This window comes from Panthera uncia, assembly GCF_023721935.1.
Source record: "Panthera uncia isolate 11264 chromosome B2 unlocalized genomic scaffold, Puncia_PCG_1.0 HiC_scaffold_25, whole genome shotgun sequence".
NCBI lineage: Eukaryota > Metazoa > Chordata > Mammalia > Carnivora > Felidae > Panthera > Panthera uncia.
The window spans coordinates 10,874,904-10,900,013 of NW_026057581.1; the positions used below are offsets into that span (position 1 = coordinate 10,874,904).

Sequence of the window (25,110 nt, forward strand, 5' to 3'; positions counted from 1 at the left end):
GAGTACTTATTTTCGAACATGTTGCCTTCAAGAAATGCCAGTCATTTAAGTATATAGGAGAGTAAATCCAAATATTAACTTACTTAGCGCATAGTAGGTTTTTTGTTGGTGATGAGAGGCCCTTGTATGTGATATTTTATCAATTCACTTACCAGTGTTTGAAGTAAAATGAAGACTTCGGTCTGATGTTACTAATTAAAACCATTTTCTTTAGGCACAGAATATTATTAGGAAGATGTAATGACCTCGTGTTTTCAAAAATGGTTTTATTTGTAGGCAGTTAGCTTATGGCCCTGGTTGCGATATATTTTTAAGATTCTTCTGTGTTGGGTGGCCTGATTTAAAGTCTTGCTACAAGATACAATTTACTCTGTTTGCTATCAGAAACAGGATGGTAGAATGCTTTTCCTGTGTATAGATGTTTCAGTTTGCTTGCTTTTGCTTATCTTTTTCATAGTGTGATTTAAGAAGTAAACTCTTAAATCCCGTTTTCAAATAGATTATTTAAGAAAAGTGACAATATCTTGTATAAAACTTTTAGTGGGTTAAACTGCTTTGGTCTTTATTGGGTTTCCTATGGCTAGTTTGAAAGGTCTTTCAGGGATTCCTTTTCTTGTTCTTGTTTGATTACTGTTAATTATCTATGAATACCACCTCTATAATGTGGATAACTAAAAATAAGAGACCAAGTCAGGTCATGTTTCTCCTTACTGCATTAGGGCAGACTTTTGAAGGAGGACTTTTGAAATTTGTGGCCAGTTGTAGTTAAAAAAATTTTTTTTAGCCAGAATAATTTTTATGCTCGTGGTTTTTTTGGCTTCATTTCTTGAAGTTGAGAAGAGAAATGGAAAAAGTGTGGATTTTAAGTGGCTGTAAGGATTTGGACTGTGGATGGGGAAACCTTGGCCGCTGAATGACTATCTGTAGGTTGTAAAATAGGACAGATAATAGCTTAGATTTGAAGGTTAAATTCAGATTATTGAAACCAGATTCAGTATAACCGTATTAGAATTTGAATACTTCATTACTTTTTTCCCTTGTGGAAATAACTGAGTGTTAAAGTTAGGTGTTAAAATTTAGTAATGTTAGAATAGATATATTACAAAACTTGAAATAACTGAAGGATTATAATGGCATCTAGATTTTTACTATTTAGTGTTTCAAATGTTTTTATAATTCGATATTCGTTAATTTGTTTTAAAAAAATTTTTAACATTTATTTTTGAGAGAGAGAGTGCGTGTGAGCTAGTGGGGGAGGGGCAGAGAGAGAGAGAGAGAGAGAGAGAGAGAGAGAGGGAGGGAGACACAGAATCCAAGGCAGGCTGCATCCAGGCTCTGAACTGTCAGCACAGAGCCCAATGCCAGGCTCGAACTCACGAACAGTGAGATCATGACTTGAGCCGAAGTCAGATGCTTAACGGACGTAGCCACTCAGGTGCCCCATATAATTAGATATTCTTTAAGTCTTATGTGAAGTCTTGGGTTCTTTAGCCTTTGTTCTTCTTCATTCGGGCTTGGAGGGAGCAAGGGGGAAAACAGGGAAACTACAACATAAGACTTTCAAAAAAGTTTGGAAAGGAGAACTTGGTGACACAGGAGTTCAGTGGGTAAAGAGAGTGTGCACAGAACCCTGAAAGAAAACTAAGTAAAAGCCAGTGACAGGTATTAACAAAATAAAGGCAGCCAAAAGAGCAGATAGAAATGAAAACAGCAGTGTATTTGGGGCAATAGGGGCTCCAAAACCCTGAAACTGAAGATGGATTATATTTGGTATTTATAGTTAGGGACCCAGTGAAGTTACCTGAGAACAGGGATTTTATAATCCGAATACTACTACTATTTAATAGAGGATAACATGGAGAAAAGAGAATTTAACAGAACCAAAGTAAAGAAAACTAAAACCTAATAGGAATAGAGAGCTTTATATAAGGAGAGGGAAGGCTGTATAGTAATGGTAAATTGGCCACGTAGGAGGGATGTCTCTGGTTATTCTAAGGTTACAAATTGGTGAAAAGATACATAGGAAAAGAATGTTTTTTTCATTACAAACGAGTTCTGAATTAGGATGGTAAAAGAGCCTTGCCCCGCCTCCACTGTCTTTCATTAATCCTTGAACTCAGGTTAAAAATAATTCGAAAAGCTAATATAGTCACAGTATCTTACACATTGAATGTGCTTGATATGCATTTAGTGTTGAATTGAATTTACTTCTAGCCCCCAAATTATTTGCTGTAAATATCAGTGGCATTTTTGCCATGTTTTGCCAATTTTTGTCACATGAAAATCCCTGAGTTCTTAGAAAAAAATTCAGTCAGTTTAGTCCAAATTTAAAGATTCACTCTTTTAATCCTTGATACAAGTTCATTACTTATGATTCTCTAGTGCAGACTTCACTTCAGGGTTATAAGGAGTATTTTTAAGATTTTAATGCCCCATTTGTTCTGTTGATTTTTCTAAGCCCTTCATTAATTTTGCTTTCTTTGGCTACCTTTCTGCTTTTCTTCATTTCATTGGCTTTGTGTTATTTATCATTCCAGAGGATGGTTCAGTTTTCCCATACTCTTGGCTAGCTTCACAAGTTGTCTTTTTGGAGGAAGGGCTACTAGTGTAGCAACAAAAATAGTATTTTCTTTTTTTTTTATTTTATTTTATTTTATTTTTTTAATTTGCATACAAATTAGCATATAGTGCAACAATGATTTCAGGAGTAGATTCCTTAGTGCTCCATACCCATTTAGCCCATCCCCCCTCCTACAACCCCTCCGGTAACCCTCAGTTTGCTTTCCATATTTAGGAGTCTCTTCAGTTTTGTCCCCCTCCCTGTTTTTATATTATTTTTGTTTCCCTTCCTTTGTGTTCATCTGTTTTGTCTCTTAAAGTCCTCATGTGAATGAAGTCATATGATATTTGTCTTTCTCTGACTGATTTCACTTAGCATAATACCCTCCATTTCATCCACGTAGTTGCAAATGGCAAGATTTCATTCTTTTTGATTGCCGAGTAATACTCCGTTGTGTATATATACCACATCTTCTTTATCCATTCATCCATCGATGGACATTTGGGCTCTTTCCATACTTTGGCTATTGTTGATAGTGCTGCTGTAAACATGGGGGTGCATATGCCCCTTCGAAACAGCACACCTGTATCCCTTGGATAAATACCTAGTAGTGCAATTGCTGGGTCGTAGGGTAGTTCTATTTTTAGTCTTTTGAGGAACCTCCACACTGTTTTCCAGAGTGGCTGCACCAGCTTGCATTGCCACCAACAGTACAAAGGAGATCCTCTTTCTCCGCATCCTCGCCAACATCTGTTGTTGCCTGAGTTGTTAATGTTTGCCATTCTGGCAGGTGCGAGGTGGTATCTCATTATGGTTTTGATTTGTATTTCCCTGATGATGAGTGACATTGAGCATTTTTTCATGTGTCGCTTGGCCATCTGGATGTCTTCTTTGGAGAAGTGTCTCTTCATGTCTTTTGCCCATTTCTTCACTAGATTATTTGTTTTTTGGGTGTTGAGTTTGAGAAGTTCTTTATACATTTTGGATACTAACCCTTTATCTGATATGTCTTTTCCAAATTTCTTCTCCCATTCTGTCGGTTGCCTTTTAGTTTTGCTGATTGTTTCCTTCGCTGTGCAGAGCTTTTTATTTTGATGAGGTCCCAGTAGTTCATTTTTGCTTTTGTTTCCCTTGCCTCCGGAGACGTGTTGAGTAAGAAGTTGCTGCGGCCAAGATCAAAGAGGTTTTTGCCTGCTTTCTCCTCGAGGATTTTGATGGCTTCCCGTCTTACATTTAGGTCTTTCATCCATTTTGAGTTTATTTTTGTGTCTGGTGTAAGAAAGTGGTCCAGGTTCATTCTTCTGCATGTCGTTGTCCAGTTTTCCCAGCACCACTTGCTGAAGAGACTGTCTTTATTCCATCGGATATTCTTTCCTGCTTTGTCAAAGATTAGTTGGCCATACATTTGTGGGTCCATTTCTGGGTTCTCTATTCTGTTCCATTGATCTGAGTGTCTGTTCTTGTGCCAAAAAATAAGGTGAAACTATTACACCAAGAAAACTTATCACTTATTTTTGGATTCTAGAATTACTGAAGTCCTTTTTAGCAACTTGTCATAAGATACCTATTTTTTCATGTTTATATATTTTTGAGAGGGGGCGGAGGGGAGGGGTAGAGGAAGAGGGAGACAGAGGATCTGGAGTGGGCTTGGTGCTGACAGCAGAGAGACCGATGTGGGGCTTGATCTCACGAACCACAAGATTATGACCTGAGCCAAGGTTGGATGCTTAACCTACTGAGCCACCCAGGCGCCCCTTTTCACAGAATATTATGTGGGCATAAGAGGTTGGTTGAGCAGCGCAGTCGTGGATAAATTAAAACTGTGCATCAACTGATCTGTGTACCGTACAGATCTGTTGTCTGTCCTCACAGAGTTGATGCTCTAGTGGAGTGGATGGACAGACTAATTATCATTCTGTTAGACAAATTGCCATCATAAAGGAAGTACAGGGTACTGTTGGTGCATATAAGGGGTGACTGTCCCAGACGTGAGGGATCAGAGGTTTTCTGTAGGTTTCTGTAGGTTTTCCGATACCCAGGTATAATGGTGGCAGTTTTGCCTACCACTGAAGCCTCTGAAAGTCTAGAAGTTAGTCCGGTAAAGGAGGACTTGCATATTCACTCCTTAGTAGACCTTTACTCAGTGTACCTCTATTTCCCTGTCGGGTTTTTTTCCTCTTGGTATCATAAAGCAGTCTTTCTTCAGGTCCATATAGGAAGCTGATGTGCCACATTTCCATAAAGACCTGAAACATCTTCTCTCAAGAACTCCTGAAAATGTACACCTTCTTTAGTAAAAGCATCAGAGGTGCTTTTTCTTCCATAAGAAAACTATTTCTCTCCTTTTCTCTTTCCCTCAGCCTTTCTCAGTTTTCCACTTAGTGACTGAAGAATCTAGTAGTCCAAAACAAAAAAAAACTTTCTTTGAAGTTTATTTATTTTGAGAGAGAGCATGTGCCTGAACGGGGGAGGGGCGCAGAGAGAGAGAGAGAGAGAGAGAGAGAGAGAGAGAGAGAGAGTGTGTCTCAGGCAGGCTCCACACCGACAGCATGGAGCCTGATGCAGCCTGATGTGGCCCTCGAACTCAAACCGTAAGATCATGACCTGAGCCGAAACCAAGAGTTGGATGCTTAACTGACTGAACCACCCAGGTGCCTCTGGTACTTCAGAACTCTTAAAAAAAAAATTGCCAGGCAGGAAAGTATCTCTCCAAGTCTGTTTGATAGACAAAGTCCCTTAGCTCTTTATAGTCTCTCCAGTTCTGAGCATAATCAGATTTATATTTTTCCTAGCAGTTTTTAAAAATTGTAATATCTAATAGCTGGTTATTAACTGTAAAGAAGTGGAAATAAAACAGATGCAAAGGTAGGCTTTTATGTTTACTGCTTGTTTGATTTTTCAGAGCTGATATTATAAGGTAGATATTTACAAAATTGGTATAAAGGTATGATAATATTCCATAATGAGATAATCATGGAAATAGGGTGGTCTTTTAGGTAAAACTTTATGTTGTAGTTCAACTTACTGGCCAGCTATGTTTTCCGTAGCCTTAATTGGGAACACAGTCTTTGAGTTTTAGGTGATTTTAGTACCCTGGTTCTCAAACTTTAATTTGCATGAGAATCACCTCAGGAGCTTGTTAAAAGACATTTGCATTTCTAACTTGCTCAAAGGTGACATCAGTGCTGCTGGTTTGAAGACTGTAATTTGAGATCCACTGTTTTAGTCCTTGTATAGTGACTAGATATATAAGTTACAGAACAAAGTATTGCACATACATTCCCATCCATACACATGCACACACATATGATTAAAGAGGAATTTTTAAAGTTTTTAATAGTTATTTAAGGCTTATTAGATTTTGTATTTATTAATAAGTTTACCAGAAACTTAGAAGGCATGTGCCAAGGACAGTACTGTATTTAAGACTTTGCCCTTTTTGTTTACTCTGTCGTCGTTTACCAGAAGTTTGCATGGCTAGGTCTTTGCTTATGTAAAATACCTATCCCCTTCTGCTTCGCTGCTTAATTTTTGTTCATAGCACAGAATCACCATGTTGTTTTCCTATTATATTTACTAAGTTCTCGGAGAGCAGGAACTCGTTTCTGTTGCTCCCCACTGTTCCTTGCCTGACATGTAGTGTGCCATCAGTAAGTATCGATTGAATGAATTGAATGAACAAAATAACACGTGCATTTACCTATGTAAGTTGGATAACATTCTCAAATATTTTACAGAGATAAAGATTGGACTAAACTTTTGAGTATTATGAGTGTTGTATGTGTGTTCCTTTGTTGCTAAGGCTACATGGACTTTTTCATTTTCATGTTCATTAGAAAAAAAAAATTAACAAGTAGCACTGCTTTATCAGTTAGGGGGCCCTGCAAGAAACCGTTCGTTCACTCCAGATGTTCAACTGAAATATCTTTAAGGAAGAGTCTGCTTTGAGATATGTGGGCGGTTAAAGGAGTAAATACTGGCAACTAGCAGCAGCGGGAGGCTGCCACTCTGCCGAGGACTGGAGGGATTAAGGAAGAAATGGTGTACCTGGAGTGCAGGGGGTGGGGCCCACCTGGCTGGAGCTGCAGCTTTAGAGATGGGGCCCTTGAGCAGAGAGGGCGCGCAAGAAAGAATTGTCTTCTCTGCATTCCATTGATATCTAGTATCCCCTAGTCTCTCATGGGCCATTCCTACCAGAAGCCAGTTTGGTGGGCCAGCCCATCGAGAATGAGCGAGGGAAGAACAAGTGAAGACCAGTACAACATCAAATCTGTGATTTGATAGAGTGTATTGTGTAGGAAGAGCTGAATTTATTTTGGAGAAATGAATGGATAGAAAAAAACCCATTAATAATAGAAGAGGTAAAAACCATGGCTACAGTTGGGGGAATGACTGGGGAAATAGTTCTAGAAATAAGCTGCCTTATGTTCACAGTCCACTGTAAGATTTGTTTTTCTGATTAATTTTAAAATATCTTCTGATATATCTTAGTTACTGTACGACTATGCTCCACATACATATGTTTTCCAGATAACTGTTAGGAGTTAAGTATACATAATTTTTATTCCCCTCTTACAGAGGGACCTTTTCTCTAAAATGTATTGTAATTTCTTGAAATGCATCTAATTTCCGAGTCTCTCTAACTAGAATGGTGGCTCTCAAACTTGAGCGTACGTTAGACTCATTTGGGAGGGTTTGTTAAACAGGTGAGCCCGGTTTAGTAGGGCTGTGGGGCAGGGTGTGAGGTGACGCTGAGATTACTGGCAAAGGGACCACACTTTGGGAACCACTGTGCTAGGGTATACTGAGCTTAATTCTTTTTGTTGCCTTAGGGGCCATTTACCCTACACCGGTATGTTGAAGTTAGGGATGCTGGTTTTTTATAATGGTTCCAGGTCAGTTTTATCACCTGTGTTTCTTGTTTCTGCCAAGGTCTCCATGCCGTCCCTCATTGTGCCATCAGTAAGCCCTCTCTCACTGTAATGTTCTTACACTAACGCTGCTGTGGGCTGTGACCAGACACATTGGTTAAATTTTGATTTAGAAAAAGAGAAGTATCTAAGCAAACTTTAAGAGCTTTAGTGAATGAGATTTATTTTATCCATTTTGACTGTTCAGTTTTGTTTGATTATTCTCCACAATACCTAATGCTGCCGCAAAAGTGACCTTCGGCGAATGATGGTGTAATGTTGCTGTTCTGTACTTTCTTTTAAATAAAATTTTCATTTATCTTGAGAGAGAGAGAGTGGGGAGGACAGAGAGAGTGAGTGAGTGTGTGTGGGGGGGGGGGCAGAGAGAGAGAGAGAGAGAGAATGAGAATCCCAAGCAGGCTTGGGGCACGGTCAGCATAGAGCCCAACTCGGGGCTTGAACTCCGAACCGTGGGATCACACCCCGAGCCGAAGTTGCATGCTTAATGAGCTGAACCACCCAGGTGCCCCTGTGCTTGCCTCCCTAAGTGAGTAGGGATCACAGAGGATCTCTGGTATTTTTAGTAGCCTAACACCTTAGAAATTCACAAAAAATTTATTCTACATTAAATTCTTGCTATCACTGCTTCAGGTAACTTACTGCCTCTATCAAGTATGTGTCTTTTTTCAAGTCTTATTTAAACAGTGTTATGTTTATATTTTGTAAGCCTCTTCAGATCTTTTGAAATATGTAGGGAGGTGGTAAATAAATATTTAAGTATAGGTAATAAGTAAAATAATAAATATTATGTATATTTTTATAAATGCTAAATCCTGGATGTAGATAGATAATCCTTCTGAATAACTAATACTGAGTTACAGTACTGAGAAGGGGAACAGTGAATCTGTGTTTCCAGTAGTGAGTATTTTATAGGACTGTTGGCTTCATGTGTTACTAGAGAGCTTACATTGTTGTAGAGTGGTTCAAAATTTCTGTTTGGAGAATACATGGAAAAATAATTACATATTTCCCAGTGGTTAGCTATACTTTTCATACAGTAGAGAAAATATTGTTCAAGTGCCTGTATCAGTCTTTTCTGTTGACAGGATTTTTCAAGGCCTCTTTGTCTTGGGTTAGCTTTCAGAGTAGATTTATCTATTCTGCCGTGATTTTTAACTATTGTTTTTTGTACCTGCCAATTCATGTTTTTCCTCCTGTGATTCTTTCCCTGAAGCCCCACAAATGGTACTTTATGAAGGAAATTGTTGCCTAAAATTGGTTATCTCACCCCAGTTTGTTTCTGCTGGCTTTTTCTTCCTCATTAGTAATAAGATTATCAGTATATGTTTCTGTTATATTTTGTAAATTGTGAAGTACTTTCACTTTATTTCATTTGATTTTCATTATAATTCTCTCTCAGGTAAGAGTAGGAAGGGTATTATTGTTATTTTACCTAGAGTAAATCAAAGTACCGGGAAGTACTCAAATTTTATCCTAGGTCCTATCAATCCCAAAGCCCATCCTTTCACTTTATCCTAGATAAACCGTAGTAGTTGTTTGTACCTTAGGTAAGTTACTTTAAACTACACTGTCTCTTTTCGTCCGTAAGTGACATTATTAATGCCAGCTTCATAAAATTATTGTGAGGATTACATTTAATATGTCTAAACTGCTTAGAACAGGGCCTGGTACATAGCAAAGCTACAATGAATGTTAATAATACTGTTGTTATACCACACGTTTTTTCTCCCTTTAAAAGTTGTCATAATAAAGTTAATTCCTCAGATCTTCTGACAACCTTTGATGTAACAAAATTTTCCCATCAGAAATATCTTACTTTTGAGAGAAAGAAAGAGCGCGTGCACGTGTGCTCACAGGAGAAGGGCAGAGCGAAAGGGAGACAGAATCCCAAGCAGGCTCCGTGCTACTAGCGACACAGCCCCGCGCAGGGTTGGAACTCACAAACCAGGAGATCATGACCTGAGCTGAAATCAAGAGTCAGATGCTTACCGACCGAGCCAACCAGGTGCCCCCAAAATCTTAGATTATTTATTCAATTTACTATGTTGGATTAGTTATGTTCCTCCTTGTCTTAAAAAAACTCATTTATATTCAAATTTTTTATCTTAATGTGCAATAAAACAATTGCAGAAACTGTTGAAGGTATTGCTTTTTTTTTGAAAGTGGTGACAGGTACATAGATAACCAGTGTATTGAGCTTGTTTGGTGAATCTTCATCCTTGGTATGTTTTCTGGACAACTGCACATGGATACGGTATGGCACATTCCTTATTCCTTTGGTCCGGACACCTTTGTTGACCCTGGTGTCCGTGCACACATCTGGAGTTCCTATCTCCTTCATGGCAGATTTCCAGATCTCTGAGTGCACAAGGAGCACACTTCTTGAAACTCATTCCATGGATGCTCCTATGAATATTGATGGTGTATTCTCTGGTCACTACCTTTTTGATGGCAGAATGGCCCTTCTTTTTGCCACCCTTCCTTGAGGAAGCCATTCTGCCAGGTCCTGTTTGGAGAGGAAGTGTTGCTGCTTTTAATATGCTGGAATCAAAATGGATGCCTTTCCCTGGGATTGTAACATTTTAGTGCATTATCTCATTACTTAATCTGAAATGTATGGGCTTATTTGATGGCCTGTTGGGAGTTTTTTTTAATTGTATTTTTTTAATAAAGTATTTTTTTAAGTGTTTATTTTGAGAGAGAGAGAGAGAGAGAGAGAGAGAGAGTGAGCAAGCAGGGGAGGGGCAGAGAGAGAAATCCCAAGCAGGCTCTGTACTGTCAGTGCAGAGCCCGATGTAGGGCTCGATCTCACAAACTGTGAGATCATTACCTAAGTCGAAATCCAGAGTCAGGTGCTTAACCAGCTAAGCCACCCGGGTACCCTGCCTGTTGGAGTTTTTTTTTTTTTTTTTAATTTTTTTTTTTTTCAACGTTTTTTTTTTATTTATTTTTGGGACAGAGAGAGACAGAGCATGAACGGGGGAGGGGCAGAGAGAGAGAGGGAGACACAGAATCGGAAACAGGCTCCAGGCTCCGAGCCATCAGCCCAGAGCCTGACGCGGGGCTCGAACTCACGGACCGTGAGATCGTGACCTGGCTGAAGTCGGACGCTTAACCGACTGCGCCACCCAGGCGCCCCCTGTTGGAGTTTTTTTTAAAGATTAGAATGATAAGGCCTTTTGGGGGCAGTTATTGATTCATGGGTATGGAAGAAAGAAAAAAATAGGAATTTCTTAATGTCTGTAGAATTGTAAAATACCATTATTTTGGCGTAACTCAAGTGTCTGAACTTTAGGAAACTTTGGAAGTAGTTGTGTTTTGCTTGGTAGGGCTTTGTGTAAGTACTAATGTGGAAAGATAAATTTCTAAAACTGCCTTATGTATTTCTCCCTCCAACAGGGCATTCTTAGCAGGGTTACAGAATCTGTTAAGAATATTGTGCCAGGATGGCTACAAAGATACTTCAACAAGAATGAAGATGTGTGCAGCTGCTCAACAGACACAAGAGAGGTACCACAGTGGCCGGAAAATAGAGAAGATGATCATCTGATATATGCCGATGAGGAGAGCTCTAATATTCATGATGGGAGAATCACTCCCGAGCCCACAGTCAGTAATACAGAAGGTACACAGAATGTGAATATTTTGTTATGAGCGATAGGTTTTCATGCCTTAATTTTAAATATCTTTATATTACTTGGCTGTGGTAAATCTAATTGGGTAGTACATAAACCATGTAGGAGGAGGGTGATGATCAGGTTCAAATGAGTCACTTACCAGCTTTTTGTTTATTAAGGGAGGCTGATAAATCATTTAAGAGTGCAGTCTCTGGTGTTAGATTTGGACTTTGAATTTTACAGACTGTCCTGTGGCTTCGGACAAGAGAATCTGTTTTCTCTCAGTATCTTCATAAATTGGTTTGAAAAAAGTAAATGTGAAACCATTAGAATAGGTCCTGGTACTAAGATAGATGATGGGTGAGGAAGATGTGGAATACACACATGCACACACACACACACACACACATGCTCAGGAATAGTAAGCAACTATAAACAAGAGGGGATCGTGCCATTTGCAAAAACATGGATGGACCTAAAGGGTATTATGCTAAGTGAAATAAGTCAGAGAAATGAGAAGGACAAACGTCGAATGATCTCATTCATGTGGAGTCTAAAAAAACAAATGCATAAACAAACAGAAAACAGAATCAGAACTATAAATACAGAGAAGAAGCTGATGGTTGCCAGAGGAGAGGGGAATTGGGGGAATGGGCACAAGGGGGGAAGGGGAGTGGGAGATAACAGGCTTCTAGTTATGGAATAAGTCATGGGAATAAAGGGCACAGCCTAAGGAGTACAGTCAGTGATAGTGGGATAGAGTTGTGTGTTGACAGATGGTAGCTACACATGTGGGCATAGCATAAAGTATAAACTTGTTGAACCGCTATATTATATACCTGAAACTGACGTAATATTGTTGTCAAGTGTACTCAAAAACCCTGGGGGCGGTGCCTGGGTGGCTCTGTTGGTTAAGTGTCCAACTAAGGCTCAGGTCATGATCTCATAGCTCGTGAGTTCGAGCGCTGCATTGGGCTCTGTGCTGACAGCTCGGAGCCCGGTGCTGGCTTTGGACTCTGACTCGTCTGTCTCTGCCCCTACTCCACTTGTGCTCTCTCTGTCTCTCAAAAATAAATAAACATTAAAAAAAAGTGTACAATTCAGTGGTTTTAAATATATTCGCAGTTTTTCAGCTATCACCACAGTCAGTTTTAGGACATTTTCCTCACCATCCCTCTCACCCCCACTTCTCTCCCAAAAAATCTATTCTCATGAATAGTCACTGTCCATCCCAGACAACCACTGATCTGTCTCTATAGATTTGCCTGTACTGGTCATTTCATATAAAGGGAGTCCTTGAATATGTGGTCCTATGTGTCTGGATTACTTCACTCAGCATGTTTTTCAAGGTTCATCTGTGTCACAGTGTGTGTCAGAACTTTATTCCATTTTATTGCCAGGCAATATTCTGTGGTGTGGATTATTTTGTGTATCCACTCAGTTAATGGACATTTGGGTTATTTCCACTTTTTGAATATTATGAGTATTGCTGCCATGAACATTCATGTGCAAGTTTTTGTGTGGCTGTTTTCTCTTGGGTGTACACGTAGGAGTAGAATTGCTGGGTCATACGGTAATTTTAACGTTTTGAGGAATAATTGTTTTCCAAAGTGGCCATACCATCTTACCTTCCCACCCACAGTATATGAAGATTCCAGTTTCTTTACGCCCTCGCCAATACTTACTTTCCATTTTTAATTTTTTTTAAGTTTATTTATTTATTAAAGAAAATGTTTATTTAGAGCGCATGCGCACACCAGCAGGGGAGGGTGTGGCAGAGAGAGAGCAGGCTCCATGCTGTCAGCACAGAGCCTGACATTGGACTCCAACTCACGAACCTTGAGATCATGACCTGCGCTGAAATCAAGAGTCAGATGTTCAACCAGTTGAGCCACCCTGGCACCCCAGAAGTTTATTTCTTAGTAATCTCTGCACCCAACGTGGTGCTTGAACTCACGACCCTGAGATCAAGAGCCGCATGCTCTTCTGACCGAGCCAGTAGGCACCCCTTTAATTTTTTTATTAAATCTCTTCTAGTAGGTTGAAGTGATAATCTCATAGTGGTTTTGATTTGCATTTCTGTGCTGACAATACTGAGCATCTTACCATGTGCTCATTGGCTGTGTATCTTTGGAGAAATGGGTGTTCACACCCCCCTTTTCCATTTTTAATTGGGCTCTTTGTCTTTCGGTTGTTGATTGAGAAGAGGTCTTACGTATTCTGTATTCTGGATATAAGTCCCTTATCAGTGTAGGGTTTGCAAATATTTTCCCCCATTCTGTGGATTGTCTTACTTTCTTGATGGTGTCCTTTTTTTTTTTTTTATCTTTTAAGTTTATTTATTTATTTTGAGAGAGAGAGAGAGCGGTGAGCAGGGGAGGGGGCAGAGATAGAGAGAATCCCAAGCAGGCTGCGTACTGTCAGCACAGAGCCCAGTGCGGGGCTCAAACTCACAAACCGAGATGATGACCCGAGCCAAAATGAAGAGTCAGACATTCAACCAACTGAGCCACCCAGGCGCCCTTTGATGGTGTCCTTTGAAGCACAAAAGTTTTTAATTTTGTTGAAGTCCAGTTTATCTCTTTGTATATATTTCTTTCTGTATATAGATTTTTCTTTCGTTACATGTTTTAACTTATTTATAATTATAAAAGTTTTCTAACTCTGTGTTAAAGTCTTGTATTGCCTAAACAATTGGTGTGTATGGCCTATTAATTTAGGTGGTTGTAGTAATGTATTTTCCTGCCTGGTATGCTTGTAGTGAAACCTAGTGAGAGTGAAATGGGCCTGTAAGAATGATTCTCACTGTGGAGAAATGACGTATCTAAATTTTCTTAGTAATACTTGATTTGGCTTAATTTTTAAATGTTTGCTTATTTTTATTAGAATAACTTAGGAAGTTTTAGTATCTACACCTAGACAGATTTCTTTCAAATCTATTATTACCAACAACAACCTTGAGGCTTTACCTAGTAGGTCTAAGCTGAGTGCTGCTATCTCATTTTTCCCCCTGGACATTGAAGGGAACCCCAGCTTCTCTTTTTTCATTATAGACTTCTGTGTTCCCTAGCCTATATCCACAGTGATAGACACTCTCTTTTCCATCCTAATGACCATGCTTATGAGGATTAACTAACTTGAAGAATTAATTTAGTTCAGGTGTGAGATAGTGTTTCTCATTTTACATCTGTACAGTTCTTTTTTGTCTGTGTTTGTATTTTTCATTAATGGGATTTATTCAGTGGTTTGCCAAGGTCAGTTGTAACTCAGATTTTATTATGTTAAGAAGTTCATATGGTAGTTTTTATGTTACGTGTATGGTACACGTAGACCTTTGTGAGTAACTTCTAAACTTACATTACTATGGAAGATTTCAAACTGCATAATAAGGAGACTACTGCAAAGAACACCTGTGTACCCATTACCCATCTTTGAAGACAGCCAACTATGGCTGATCTTGTTTTCTCTGTTCCCACACTAATTCACCCACTTTCCTACCCTAACTCCTCTAATTGTGCAGAAGCAAATTGTGAGCAGCTTTTAGATACTAATTTCAGGAACTTGATAGTATTTCCCACCTCATTCTTATCTTAGATCTGAATCCTGCTCCTATCTTGAATTTTGTTCGTTCCAGACAGTTCTCTTCTCACAGTGTTGCATTCAGTACTTGTAATCACATAATGTGTGACTTAAAGTCCCACTGATAACTCCTCAGTGTGATGAATATAGATCTTACTAGATAAAACAATTCCATTTGTTTACTCTGAAACGTTACACTTAAATTTGACAATGCATTCTCAAAAAACAACTTAGACATGTCTGTTCTTAAAGTGATGTCAAATTATCAAAAGCTTAAAATAATTTCGATATAACAGTCCTGAATGTTGTTTACTTAATATTAATTATACCAGTGTAACTTCCATATTAATAGTAACTGGAGCTGGAGAGTATTGTACATTCCTCAAATAGCACAGTGCAGTAAGAACAGCTCTAGAATCTGTGGCCCATTTAAAATCTGTTGTCTGCAGCCTTATGCCTGTGTACTTCCTTGTGTTGACTGTCTTATCTATTTATCTATCTATCTATTTATTTACTTATAAATAAAGAGACATGGGGAGAGGGGCAGAGAGAGAGAGAGGGAGAGAGAGGATCTTAAGCAGGCTTCATGCCCAGCACAGAGCCCGATGTGGGACTTGATCCCATGACTGTGAGATCATGACCTGAGCCGAAATCAAGAGTCTGACGCTTAACTGAGCCATCCAGGTGCCCCTTGTATTGACTGTCTTAATGATGGTGAGTCTTTGGGTGTTTGGGTTTCTTCTGCTAGGTTAGTGGGATGGATCAGTGAGAATCTGAAATAACGTGCATGTTTCGTTGAGTCAGTAAGAACTCAGGCCTCTGAAAGGCCCCGCGGTGGCATAGCTAGCATATGAGTCGGCAGTAGACTCAAAGTTGTAGACTACTTTGTCTAATTAATGCCATGTGATGATAGATACACTCTTAGACACTGGGCATTTGTGAGTGATGTAAGTCTGTAGACGACATGGCCTTGTTTAGTCTTATTATCCCAGACTGTTCTTTATTGGTCCTGGTTTTGGGGGTAAAGAAGCTCTGTAAGTATTAAAAAAGTAGCATTGCTGTTAGCATCCTACCTTCAAGTAGAAGTACATCACAGTAGTTTTCTTTTTCCATTATAGTGTCTATACAGGCTATATTTAACAGATGTCTGCCAATAGCTAGAAAATTGTCCTTTTGTTTTAAAATATACTACAAAATTAGAATACTTTGTATTCGAACAACCATTTCAGCTTATACATATGTGCGTCCTAAGTGCAGAAAAATTAAAATAGTATAGTGTTTAAATGCCTATAGGTTTAAATGTCAGTAGTAGTAGATTTTCAAACTCCAGCCAGTATCTCTCTCAATTTGAGTGAGCTTGATAAAGAAGTATTACATATGAAGCAACTTAAATATTCTATTAAATTTTAAAAATATGTTCCATGAATAGTGATTTTTAAAAGTTGTTTATTTTGAAAGAGCGTGTGTGCGTGTGATTTGGGGAGGGGTGGGGGAGGGGGAGAGAGAGAGAGTGAGAGAGAGAGAGAGAGATCTCCTGTGAGTAGAATCCTATGTTTTTGTCCTTTTGTGGACTGGCTTATTTCACTTACCATGTCTTCAGGGTTCATCCACATTATACCATGTATCAGAATATATTCCCTTTTTAGGGCTGAATAATATTCCATTATACATATATACCCCATTTATTCATTTGTTGATGGATACTTCGGTTCTTTCAGCCCTTAAGCTATTGTAAATACTATTGTTAGGAACATGCTTGTAGAGATCTCTTTGAGACCCTGCTTTCAGTTCTTTTAGGTATATACCCAGAAGTGGAATTGGCTGGGGCATATGGGAATTCTATTTTTTTTTTTTTTGGAAGAACTGCCAAACTGCTTTCCACAGCGGCTGTGTCATTTTACATTTCCTACCAGTAGTGCACAGGGGTTCCACTTCTTCCATGTTCTTGCCAATGTTTATTTTGTTGTTCTGATAGTAGCTGTCTTCGTGGGTGTGAGTGGATCTCATTGTGGTTTGATTTGTATTTCTCCTGTGATTTTTAATGCTGAGAGCATCTTTTCATATGCTTGTTGGGCCATTTGTAGATCATCTTTGAAGAAACATCTCTTCAAGTTCTTTGCCCGGGTTTTAATCAGATTATTTGATTTTTTTGTTGTAGGAGTTCATATTTATATATTCTGGATATTAACCTCTTATATATGATTGGCAAATATTTTCTACCATTCTGTAAGTTGCCCGTTCAGTCTGTTGATTGTGTCTTTTAGTGCACAGAAGTTTTTAAGTTTAATATAGTCCCACATGTCTGTTTTTCTTTTGTTGCCTGTCAGATCCAGGAAATCATTGTGAAGACCAATGTCATGAAGCTTTTTCGCTTCTGATTTCTTCTAGTTTTATAGTTCTGGGTCTTGCTTTTTAGGTCTTTAATCCATTTTGAGTTAATTTTTGTATATGATGTAAGGGTCCACTTCCATTCTTTTTGCATGTGTCTCTCCAGTTGTCCCAGAACCATTTGTTGATGAGATTGTCCTTTTCCCATTGAGTAGTCTTGGCACCTTTGTGGAAAATCATTTGACCATGTATGTAAGGGTTTATTTCTGGGCTCTCTGTTCTCTTCCATTGGTCTACATGTCTGTCTTTGTGCTGGTACCACACTAATTTGATTACTTTTTTGTGATATGTTTTGAAATCAGGAAGTGTGAAACTGACAACTTTGTTGTTCCTTTCAAGATTATTTTGGCTATTAAGGGCCCTTGAAGATTCCATAAGAGTTTTAGGATGGATTTTTCTATTTTTGAGAAAACGTCATTGGGTTTTTGAAAGGCATTGTATTGAACCAGCAGATTGCTTTGGGTAGTATTGACATGTTAACAATATTAGTTTCTTCAGTGTAAAAACATGGGATGTCTTTCTTTTTTTTTTTTTTTAAGTTTATTGTGTGAGAGAGCATGTGTACCTGAGCACAAGCAGGGGAGGGGCAAAGAGAGCGGGAAAGAGAGAATCCCAAGCATGCTCGTCATGGTAACATACAGAGCTGTGGAATCAGTATGTTGTACACTTGGAACTAATGTAACACTGTGTGTCAACTACACTTCAACTGAACAGATGGAAATTATATTGGGGGGTGCTGGGAGGAAGAATATTCTCACTCAGGAACAGGTATTAAATAAGTCTGTTCTGTTCTTTTTACAGGTTCTGTTGCTATTGTAAAATACAAATTAGAAATAGAAAATACAAATGCCATTTGTCCAACTGTTGCTGATTTAGAGGAAAGCTGTTGGTTTTTGTATGGTGATCCTGAAACCACCCACCTTACTGAAGACATTTTTTTTTAAAGTTTATTTATTTTGAGAGAGCGTGTGCATGTGAGCATGAGCAAGGGAGGGGCAGAGACAGAGAGGAGAGAGAATCCCATGCTGACAGCGTGGAGTCTGACATGGGGCTTGATCTCCTGAACCATGAGATCATGAGGTGAGCTGAAATCCGAAGTTGGACCCATTGAGCCAGCCAAGCCCCCTGGGATGTCTTTCCATTTATGTCTTCTTAAATTTCTTTCAGCAGTGTTTTATAGTTCTCATTGTTCAAGTCTTTCACTTTCTTGGTTAATTTCTAAGTGTTTTGTTTTTTTCTGATGCTGTTAATGGAATTGTTTCCTTAATCTGCTTTCCAAAATGTGCATTGTTAGTGTATAGAAACACAGCTCATTTTTGTGTGCTTATTTTGTAACCTCCTACTTTGCTGAATTAATTTATTCCAATGGGGGTGTGTGTGTGTGTAATATTTAGGGGTTTCTACATACAAGGTATATCATTTGTAAATAGAGCTATTTTATTTCTTCCTTTCCAACTTTGGATGCCTTTCTTCTTGCCTTAACTGTTCTGGCTAGAGCTTGCAATACTGGGTTAAATAAAAGTGGGGAAAGCAGGTATCCCTGTCTTGTTCTTGATGTTAGAGGAAAATCTGTCTTTCACCATTGGGTTTGATGTTAGCTGTGAGTTTTTCATATACGGCTTTTATTATGTTGATGTTTCCTTCCAGTTCTAGTTAAGTGTTTTTATCTGAATCTTATTTTTTGTATAATAGTACTTTGAAACTAAATAGTGTGGAATTGTTTTCTATTGCTTATGCTGTTAAGTATTTTTGAAGACAGACTTTGAGGAAGAAAATTACAGAGCATCAAATACAATCCAGCAGCACGTTAAAAAATAGAATCTTCTTACTCACTAGGGAGAGTTGATCTTGGGATGTAAGGAATCGTTTATCATGAGGGAATTATTAATATAAGTTAGCATATTTATATAGTGGAAGTCTTGTAATTATTTTCTTTCTGGTAGATAATTAATAGGTATTTGCTATGTATTTTATTTAGAATTGTTTATTTCATTTAGAGCTTGCTTAACATGTTAGTCATCCAAAGGCCAGAATCACCTGTAATGGTGAAGCATTAGAAACATTCCCATTAAAGTCAGGTATAAAATGGAATCCCATCATCACCACTTCTGGATGTTAAAGATGTAATTAGGTAAGAGGATGTATGTATACATGTAAGTATTGGTAAGAAGGAAGCAAAATAATACCCAGAAAACCCAAGAGAGCCAATTGATGGGGAAAAAAAACAAACAACTGTTTAGAATAAGAGATTTGTAGAAATTAGTCACAAAGTTAATATAGAAAAACAAAAAACAAAACCCCAGTAACTTATTTAAGCAGTAAACAGAAAGTGTGAAGGAAGAAAGAATCCTACTTATAATATCAAACAACAAAAACATAGAAATAAACTTCAGAAGTGTATGGCACTCTAGAAGAAATTCTTTTGTTCCGCTGAGGAACATAAAGGAGAGCTGAACGAAAACAATGCTGGGCATGGTATCCCTTCCTTTTTAAAATCTTTTAACTTTAGTGTGATCCATATCAAATCATTTTAATGAGTCTGTTAGGAACTTTGAACATAGCTAAAATACTTATTTTTAAAGCCTTTAATTGCATCATCTATCTCATGTTTAATTCCAGTTGACTTTTTTCTGCACTGTTGATCACATTTTTCTTATATATGTCATTTTGAAAAATACATGTAGAGATTTGGGATGCTGTTATCTTCCACTGAGGAGTATTGATTGTTGTTTGAGCAGGCAGTTGTTACTGATCATTTTGAACTTTGTAAACTTAGTTTTATGTTTTGTTAATTGTGCATCTGTGGAGGGTCCAAGATTTCTTAAATTCCCTAAAGTGATAGGACTTAGCCTCCAAACTGTTTCTCTTGTGGCTTTTTAGGTTGAGTCTAAACCTATGTCCTAGAACATAGGACATGTTGTTCTAGGACATGATCCTTTGTCTCAAGGGGAAGCTTTTCCAACATCTCGGTTGAATGCCAGGGATTTAAGGAGGTGTTTATGGGATCTCTAAGTTCTGGCAACCCTGTGGCTCCTGTGTCCTCCACACTGCTTCTTGCCCCCTAGCATTGCTCGCTTCCTAGTGACTTGTTTCCTCAACTCTGTGGTAGCTCATACTTGGTAAGCCTTATATGGTCTCACTCTGTGCATGGAAAGCCCATTCACTCTCTGGACACACCCATGTGGACTTCTGGAGGCCCTTCGCTGCAGTTTTCTACTGTCCAGTGCCCTTAATTCTGATTTCTGCCTGCTGTGTTGTGCTTGGACTCCAGCTCTTTCTTCCAGGTCCGAAAACATACCTAGGTAGAGAGCTGGGTAGTGATAGGGTTCACTTTTTGAGTTTTCTTGTGCCGTTTTCTGTTGTTTGAAAGATATCTCCTATTCTGTTCAGTTTTATAATTATTTAAATTATAGCAGAAGCACTAGTCTGGAGGCCCAGACATTCCAGCCTAATTGAGAGTCTTGGAAACTTGACAAATGATTTTAAAGGTTTGTGAAAATACACCTGAAGATGAGTAGAGAAATTCTGAAAAAGAATAAGGGGAATGTGGGGGTGGGTTGGAGTAACTTTTACAGTTACTAAATGTGTTCTAAAGTTGTAGTGGGTAAAACATTATTGTACAGATACATCACTGGGGAAGAGGGTGAAAAACCTTTCGGGATTTGTTATGTGGTAGTGGTGGCTTCTCCGTGATTATAAGGTAGCTTATTTAAGGTTATTTTAGGGGTGGCTCAGTAGGTTAAGGGTCTGACTTCGGCTTAGGTCATGATCTAATGGCTTGTGAGTTCAAGCCCCGCATCGGGCTCTGTGCTGACAGTTTGGAGCCTGGAGCCTGCTTCAGATTCTGTCTCCCTCTCTATTTGCCTCTCCCCTGCACGCGCGCGCCCTCTCTCTCTGTCTCTCTCTCTCTCTCTCTCAAAAATAAACAACAACAAAAAAAAGAAGGTTATTTTAGAATGTAAACAGACTAACCATTTGGGAAACAATGAAGCTTCACTACTATATCATAACTGACTCCAGATGGATTCAAGATTAAATATTATATTGAAATAAAAATAACAGTGCAGTACCAAAAAATCCGTAAAATTTTTTATTTCTTATAGTCTTGGAATGGTAAATGCCTTTGTAAACAAAGTTTACAAAAGTAAACAAAGGTTACAAGGTTTACAAACCTTATAAACAAATTATTTTCTGTACTGCAAAAAATAACATCAACAAAATGAATAGGTTCAGCCAACAGTGAAAAATAGTTGTAATATTTCAGGTCATATTGCAGTATCTTACTGATCAAAGATTAGCTTTTATTGGGGCGCCTGGGTGGCTCAGTTGGTTAAGTATCCAACTCTTGATTTTAGCTCAAGTCATAATCTAACAGGTCATGGGTTTGAGCTCCACATTGAGCTTTGTGCTGACAGCACAGAGCCTGCTTGGGATTGTCTGTCTCCTCTTTTTCTGCTCCTCCTCCGCTGGTGTGCACGCTCTCAAGATAAATAAACATTAAAAAATTACTATATCAGTAAGCAATTAATAGAAGTGTAAATGAACAATGAATATAGGGAAGGACGCACTATCCCTCTCATTTAAATAAATGCAAATAAAATAATGGTGCCATTTGATAGATTGATAGAAATCAGAAAAGGTTAATATCCAGTGTTAGAGAGTATGGTGGAAATGTACATTGTCATTTGCTATTTGTGGGAGTATAACTGATAGGATTGCGGTATGTTTCATAAGCAAAAATGAGCATACTCTCTGATTGAGTCCTGCAGAGCAATTCCATATAATTGTTTATCCCATTGATTCTCAGGGTACATCAGGCAGCTTTATGGGTCTAACTTCAGACTTACAGAATCAGATATTTTTGTGGGAAGCTTAAAAGTATTTTTTAAATTATTTCTCTTTGTGCTTCTATTCTTAGAGAACCATGGATTAATCCAAAAGAATACTCTTAAGAGTATGCAGATATCAGTGCATAGATGTTCGATGGAACATTGGGAAAATAATCACAAAATAATTCGCGTCAATTAGCATGATAACATACAATGTGGTCTTTAAAGGGAATGCTCTGTATGTAGAGACAAAATTGGTAAATGAAAAAGCAGGTCATAGAACTGGATGCATAGCATGATTATATAATTAGAGAAATGATTTATGTCTGTATATAAAATATCTGGGAGATCTACAATTTTAGTAGTGGTTGCTATGACTTATATAGCTTCTTTACTTTTCATGAGCGGGTTTTATAGTAGCAATTCAAGCATCAATATCAATAAAGAGCCATGCACTTTTAGAAATTGCATGTGACCCCTGAAACATACATAGTTTGATACTAGGTTAAGTAAATTCATTGCGGCTAGATGAAACCTTTTTTGAGTAAAGAATAGCTTAAACTGAGCTTATGGGAGGCTTCAGTGGCTTGAATTGAAGCGATGTTATATAGTATGTTTTCTCAAAAACCATTTTGTTGTGATACTGTATTGCTTTTTCTAAGCTGTATATTCATAATACTAATGCCTTTTTGTTTTTTTGTTTTTTTGTTTTTTTACTCTTTAAAGAACCCTCAACAACTAGTACTTCTTCAAATTACCCAGATGTATTAACAAGGCCTTCTCTTCATCGGAGCCATATGAATTTCTCCGTGTTGGAATCTCCTGCACTACACTGTCAGCCCTCCACATCCTCGGCATTCCCAATTGGCAGTTCTGGATTTTCCCTTGTAAAGGAAATTAAAGATTCTACCTCTCAACATGATGATGATAACATCTCAACTACCAGTGGTTTTTCTTCAAGAGCTTCTGATAAAGGTATTCTTGGTGTTTGGTAGTAAAGTTAAATTTCATGGGATAGGTTTTTTTACTTCTAATTTTCATTTTCTGTTTATAAAAATTGAGGGCCTTGTAATTAGTGCTCTAACTGTGCATTACATATTTTTGTTTCAGATATAGCTGTTACAAAGAACACTTCAGTGCCACCTCTGTGGTCCCCAGAGGCTGAACGTACTCATTCACTCTCACAGCACACTGCCACCAGCTCAAAAAAACCAGCATTCAACTTGTCTGCCTTTGGAACACTTTCCCCTGTGAGTACTAGTAAGATTGGATTCCATCACATTTGTTTTGAGTGTTTATTGCTCATAATTTATCATTTTGTTTCTGTGCAGTCACTTGGGAATTCTTCAATCCTTAAAACAAGTCAGCTTGGAGATTCTCCTTTTTATCCTGGAAAAACAATGTACGGTGGGGCAGCAGCTGCTGCAAGACAACTGAAACTCCGAAACACACCGTATCAGGTTGGTTTGAATAGGAGGACTGATAACGTTAACAATTGTCAAGTAAGTAACGGCACTCCAATGGAGTTTTGGTTTGGTTATTTTTTGGTAAAATGATACCGTTTTCATTTAGGGACTATCTGAACGTTGTATTCGACTTAAGTGAATATTTATTCATTACACTTGTGAGCATGTTATGTGCGTCTGTGTTTTAGGAAGTGTGATGATTAATTCCTTTTTTAAAAAAATTGAGGTGTAAATTATGTATAGTAAAATTTACCCTTCTTACAGTATTTGCATTTTAACAGAATACATACAGTTGTGTATGCACTCTGCAATCAAAGTATTGAATAAACATTTCCATCACAGCAAATTGTTACCTTGTGCCTCTCTGTTGTCAACCCCTCTTCCTACCTCTACCCTCTGGCAACCACTGATCTGCTTTCTTTCCCTGTAGTTTTGATTTTTCCAGAATGTCATTTAAATTTAATCCATATAGCATCTAGCCTTTGAATCTGGCCTCTTGTACTTAGCATAATGCATCTGGAATGGATCTTTATTTTTGCACATATCAGTAGTTCCTTTTATTGTTGAGTTGTAACTTGTTTATCCTATCCATTCACTACTGAAAGGACACTTGGGTTTGATGTGATTTGGAACAGTTGTGAATAAGTGGTTATAAGCGTGTTATGTGAACATTAATTTCCATTTCTCTTGGGTAAACACCCAGAAGTTGGCTGCTGGGTCTTATAGTAAGTATACATTTAACTTTCTAATAAATTGCCAAACTGTTCTCCACAGCAAAGTAGTGCTGTTTTCTCAGCAAAGTAATGGAAGAGTGTTCTCGCCAGCACTTGTCATCAGTTTTTCATTGTTTCATTTTAGCCATTCTTTTTTTTTTTTTTTAATTTTTTTTTTTAATGTTTTTTATTTATTTTTGAGACAGAGAGAGACAGAGCATGAACGGGGGAGGGGCAGAGAGAGAGGGAGACACAGAATCGGAAGCAGGCTCCAGGCTCTGAGCCATCAGCCCAGAGCCCGACGTGGGGCTCGAACTCGCGGACCGCGAGATCGTGACCTGAGCTGAAGTTGGATGCTTAACCGACTGAGCCACCCAGGCGCCCCTTATTTTAGCCATTCTAATAGGCATGTTGTGGTATCTCCACACCACCGTGGCTTTTATTTGTGAAATTGAGCATCTTTTCATGTGCCTGTTTGCCATAGATGTGTCTTCTTTGGTGAAATATCTGTTCAAATCTTCTGCCCATTTTTAAATGGGGTCGCTTTCTTATTAATCAGTTTTAAGAGTATGCCACACCTTTATTAAGTCCTTTATTACATACGTGTTTTGCAAATGTTTTCTCCCATTCTCTGGCTTAAGTCTTTTACAGAGAAGTTTTTACTTTTCATGGCATTCAGTGTATTGGGTTTTTTCCTTATATGCCTCATGCATGTGGTGTAGTATGTAGGACATTTTTGCCTAGCCTAGGGTCACAGTGTTCATCCGTGTTTTCTAGTGGATTTATAGTTTTAGGTTTTGTTTTGTGTTTTTAAAGTTTATCTTCTTTTGAGAGAGAGAGAGTGGGGAAGAGGCAGAGAGAGAAGGAGAGAGAATCCCAAGCACACTCTTCTCTGTCAGCACAGAGCCCCCCGACTCAAGGCTTGAACTCCTGAACTGTGAGATCATGACCTGAGCCGAGGTTGAGAGTTGCTTGCTTAACCGGCTGAGCCACCCAGGCATCCCATAGTTTTTTTGTTTTTTGTTTT

General features: G+C 38.3%; 1 protein-coding gene and 1 pseudogene across 10 annotated transcripts in view; one reads left to right on the forward strand and one right to left on the reverse strand.

The window, feature by feature from the left end:
• The window catches only part of NUP153 (nucleoporin 153), a 92,049-nt gene that overhangs the window by 19,111 nt on the left and 47,828 nt on the right, over positions 1–25,110 (forward strand). For 7 of the 10 annotated variants that reach the window (XM_049654998.1, XM_049655002.1, XM_049654999.1 and 4 more), the window contains 4 exons: positions 10,891–11,116; positions 22,631–22,879; positions 23,015–23,154; positions 23,236–23,364. In XM_049654998.1, coding sequence (XP_049510955.1) covers positions 10,891–11,116; positions 22,631–22,879; positions 23,015–23,154; positions 23,236–23,364 — 744 coding nt within the window. Of the gene's footprint in view, positions 1–7,845; positions 9,497–10,890; positions 11,117–16,211; positions 16,914–17,876; positions 18,156–22,630; positions 22,880–23,014; positions 23,155–23,235; positions 23,365–25,110 lie in introns of those variants that run through there. The other 3 variants (XM_049655004.1, XM_049655006.1, XM_049655007.1) reach the window with 3 other exon arrangements.
• LOC125939537 (60S ribosomal protein L31-like) lies at positions 9,494–10,081 on the reverse strand (annotated as a pseudogene).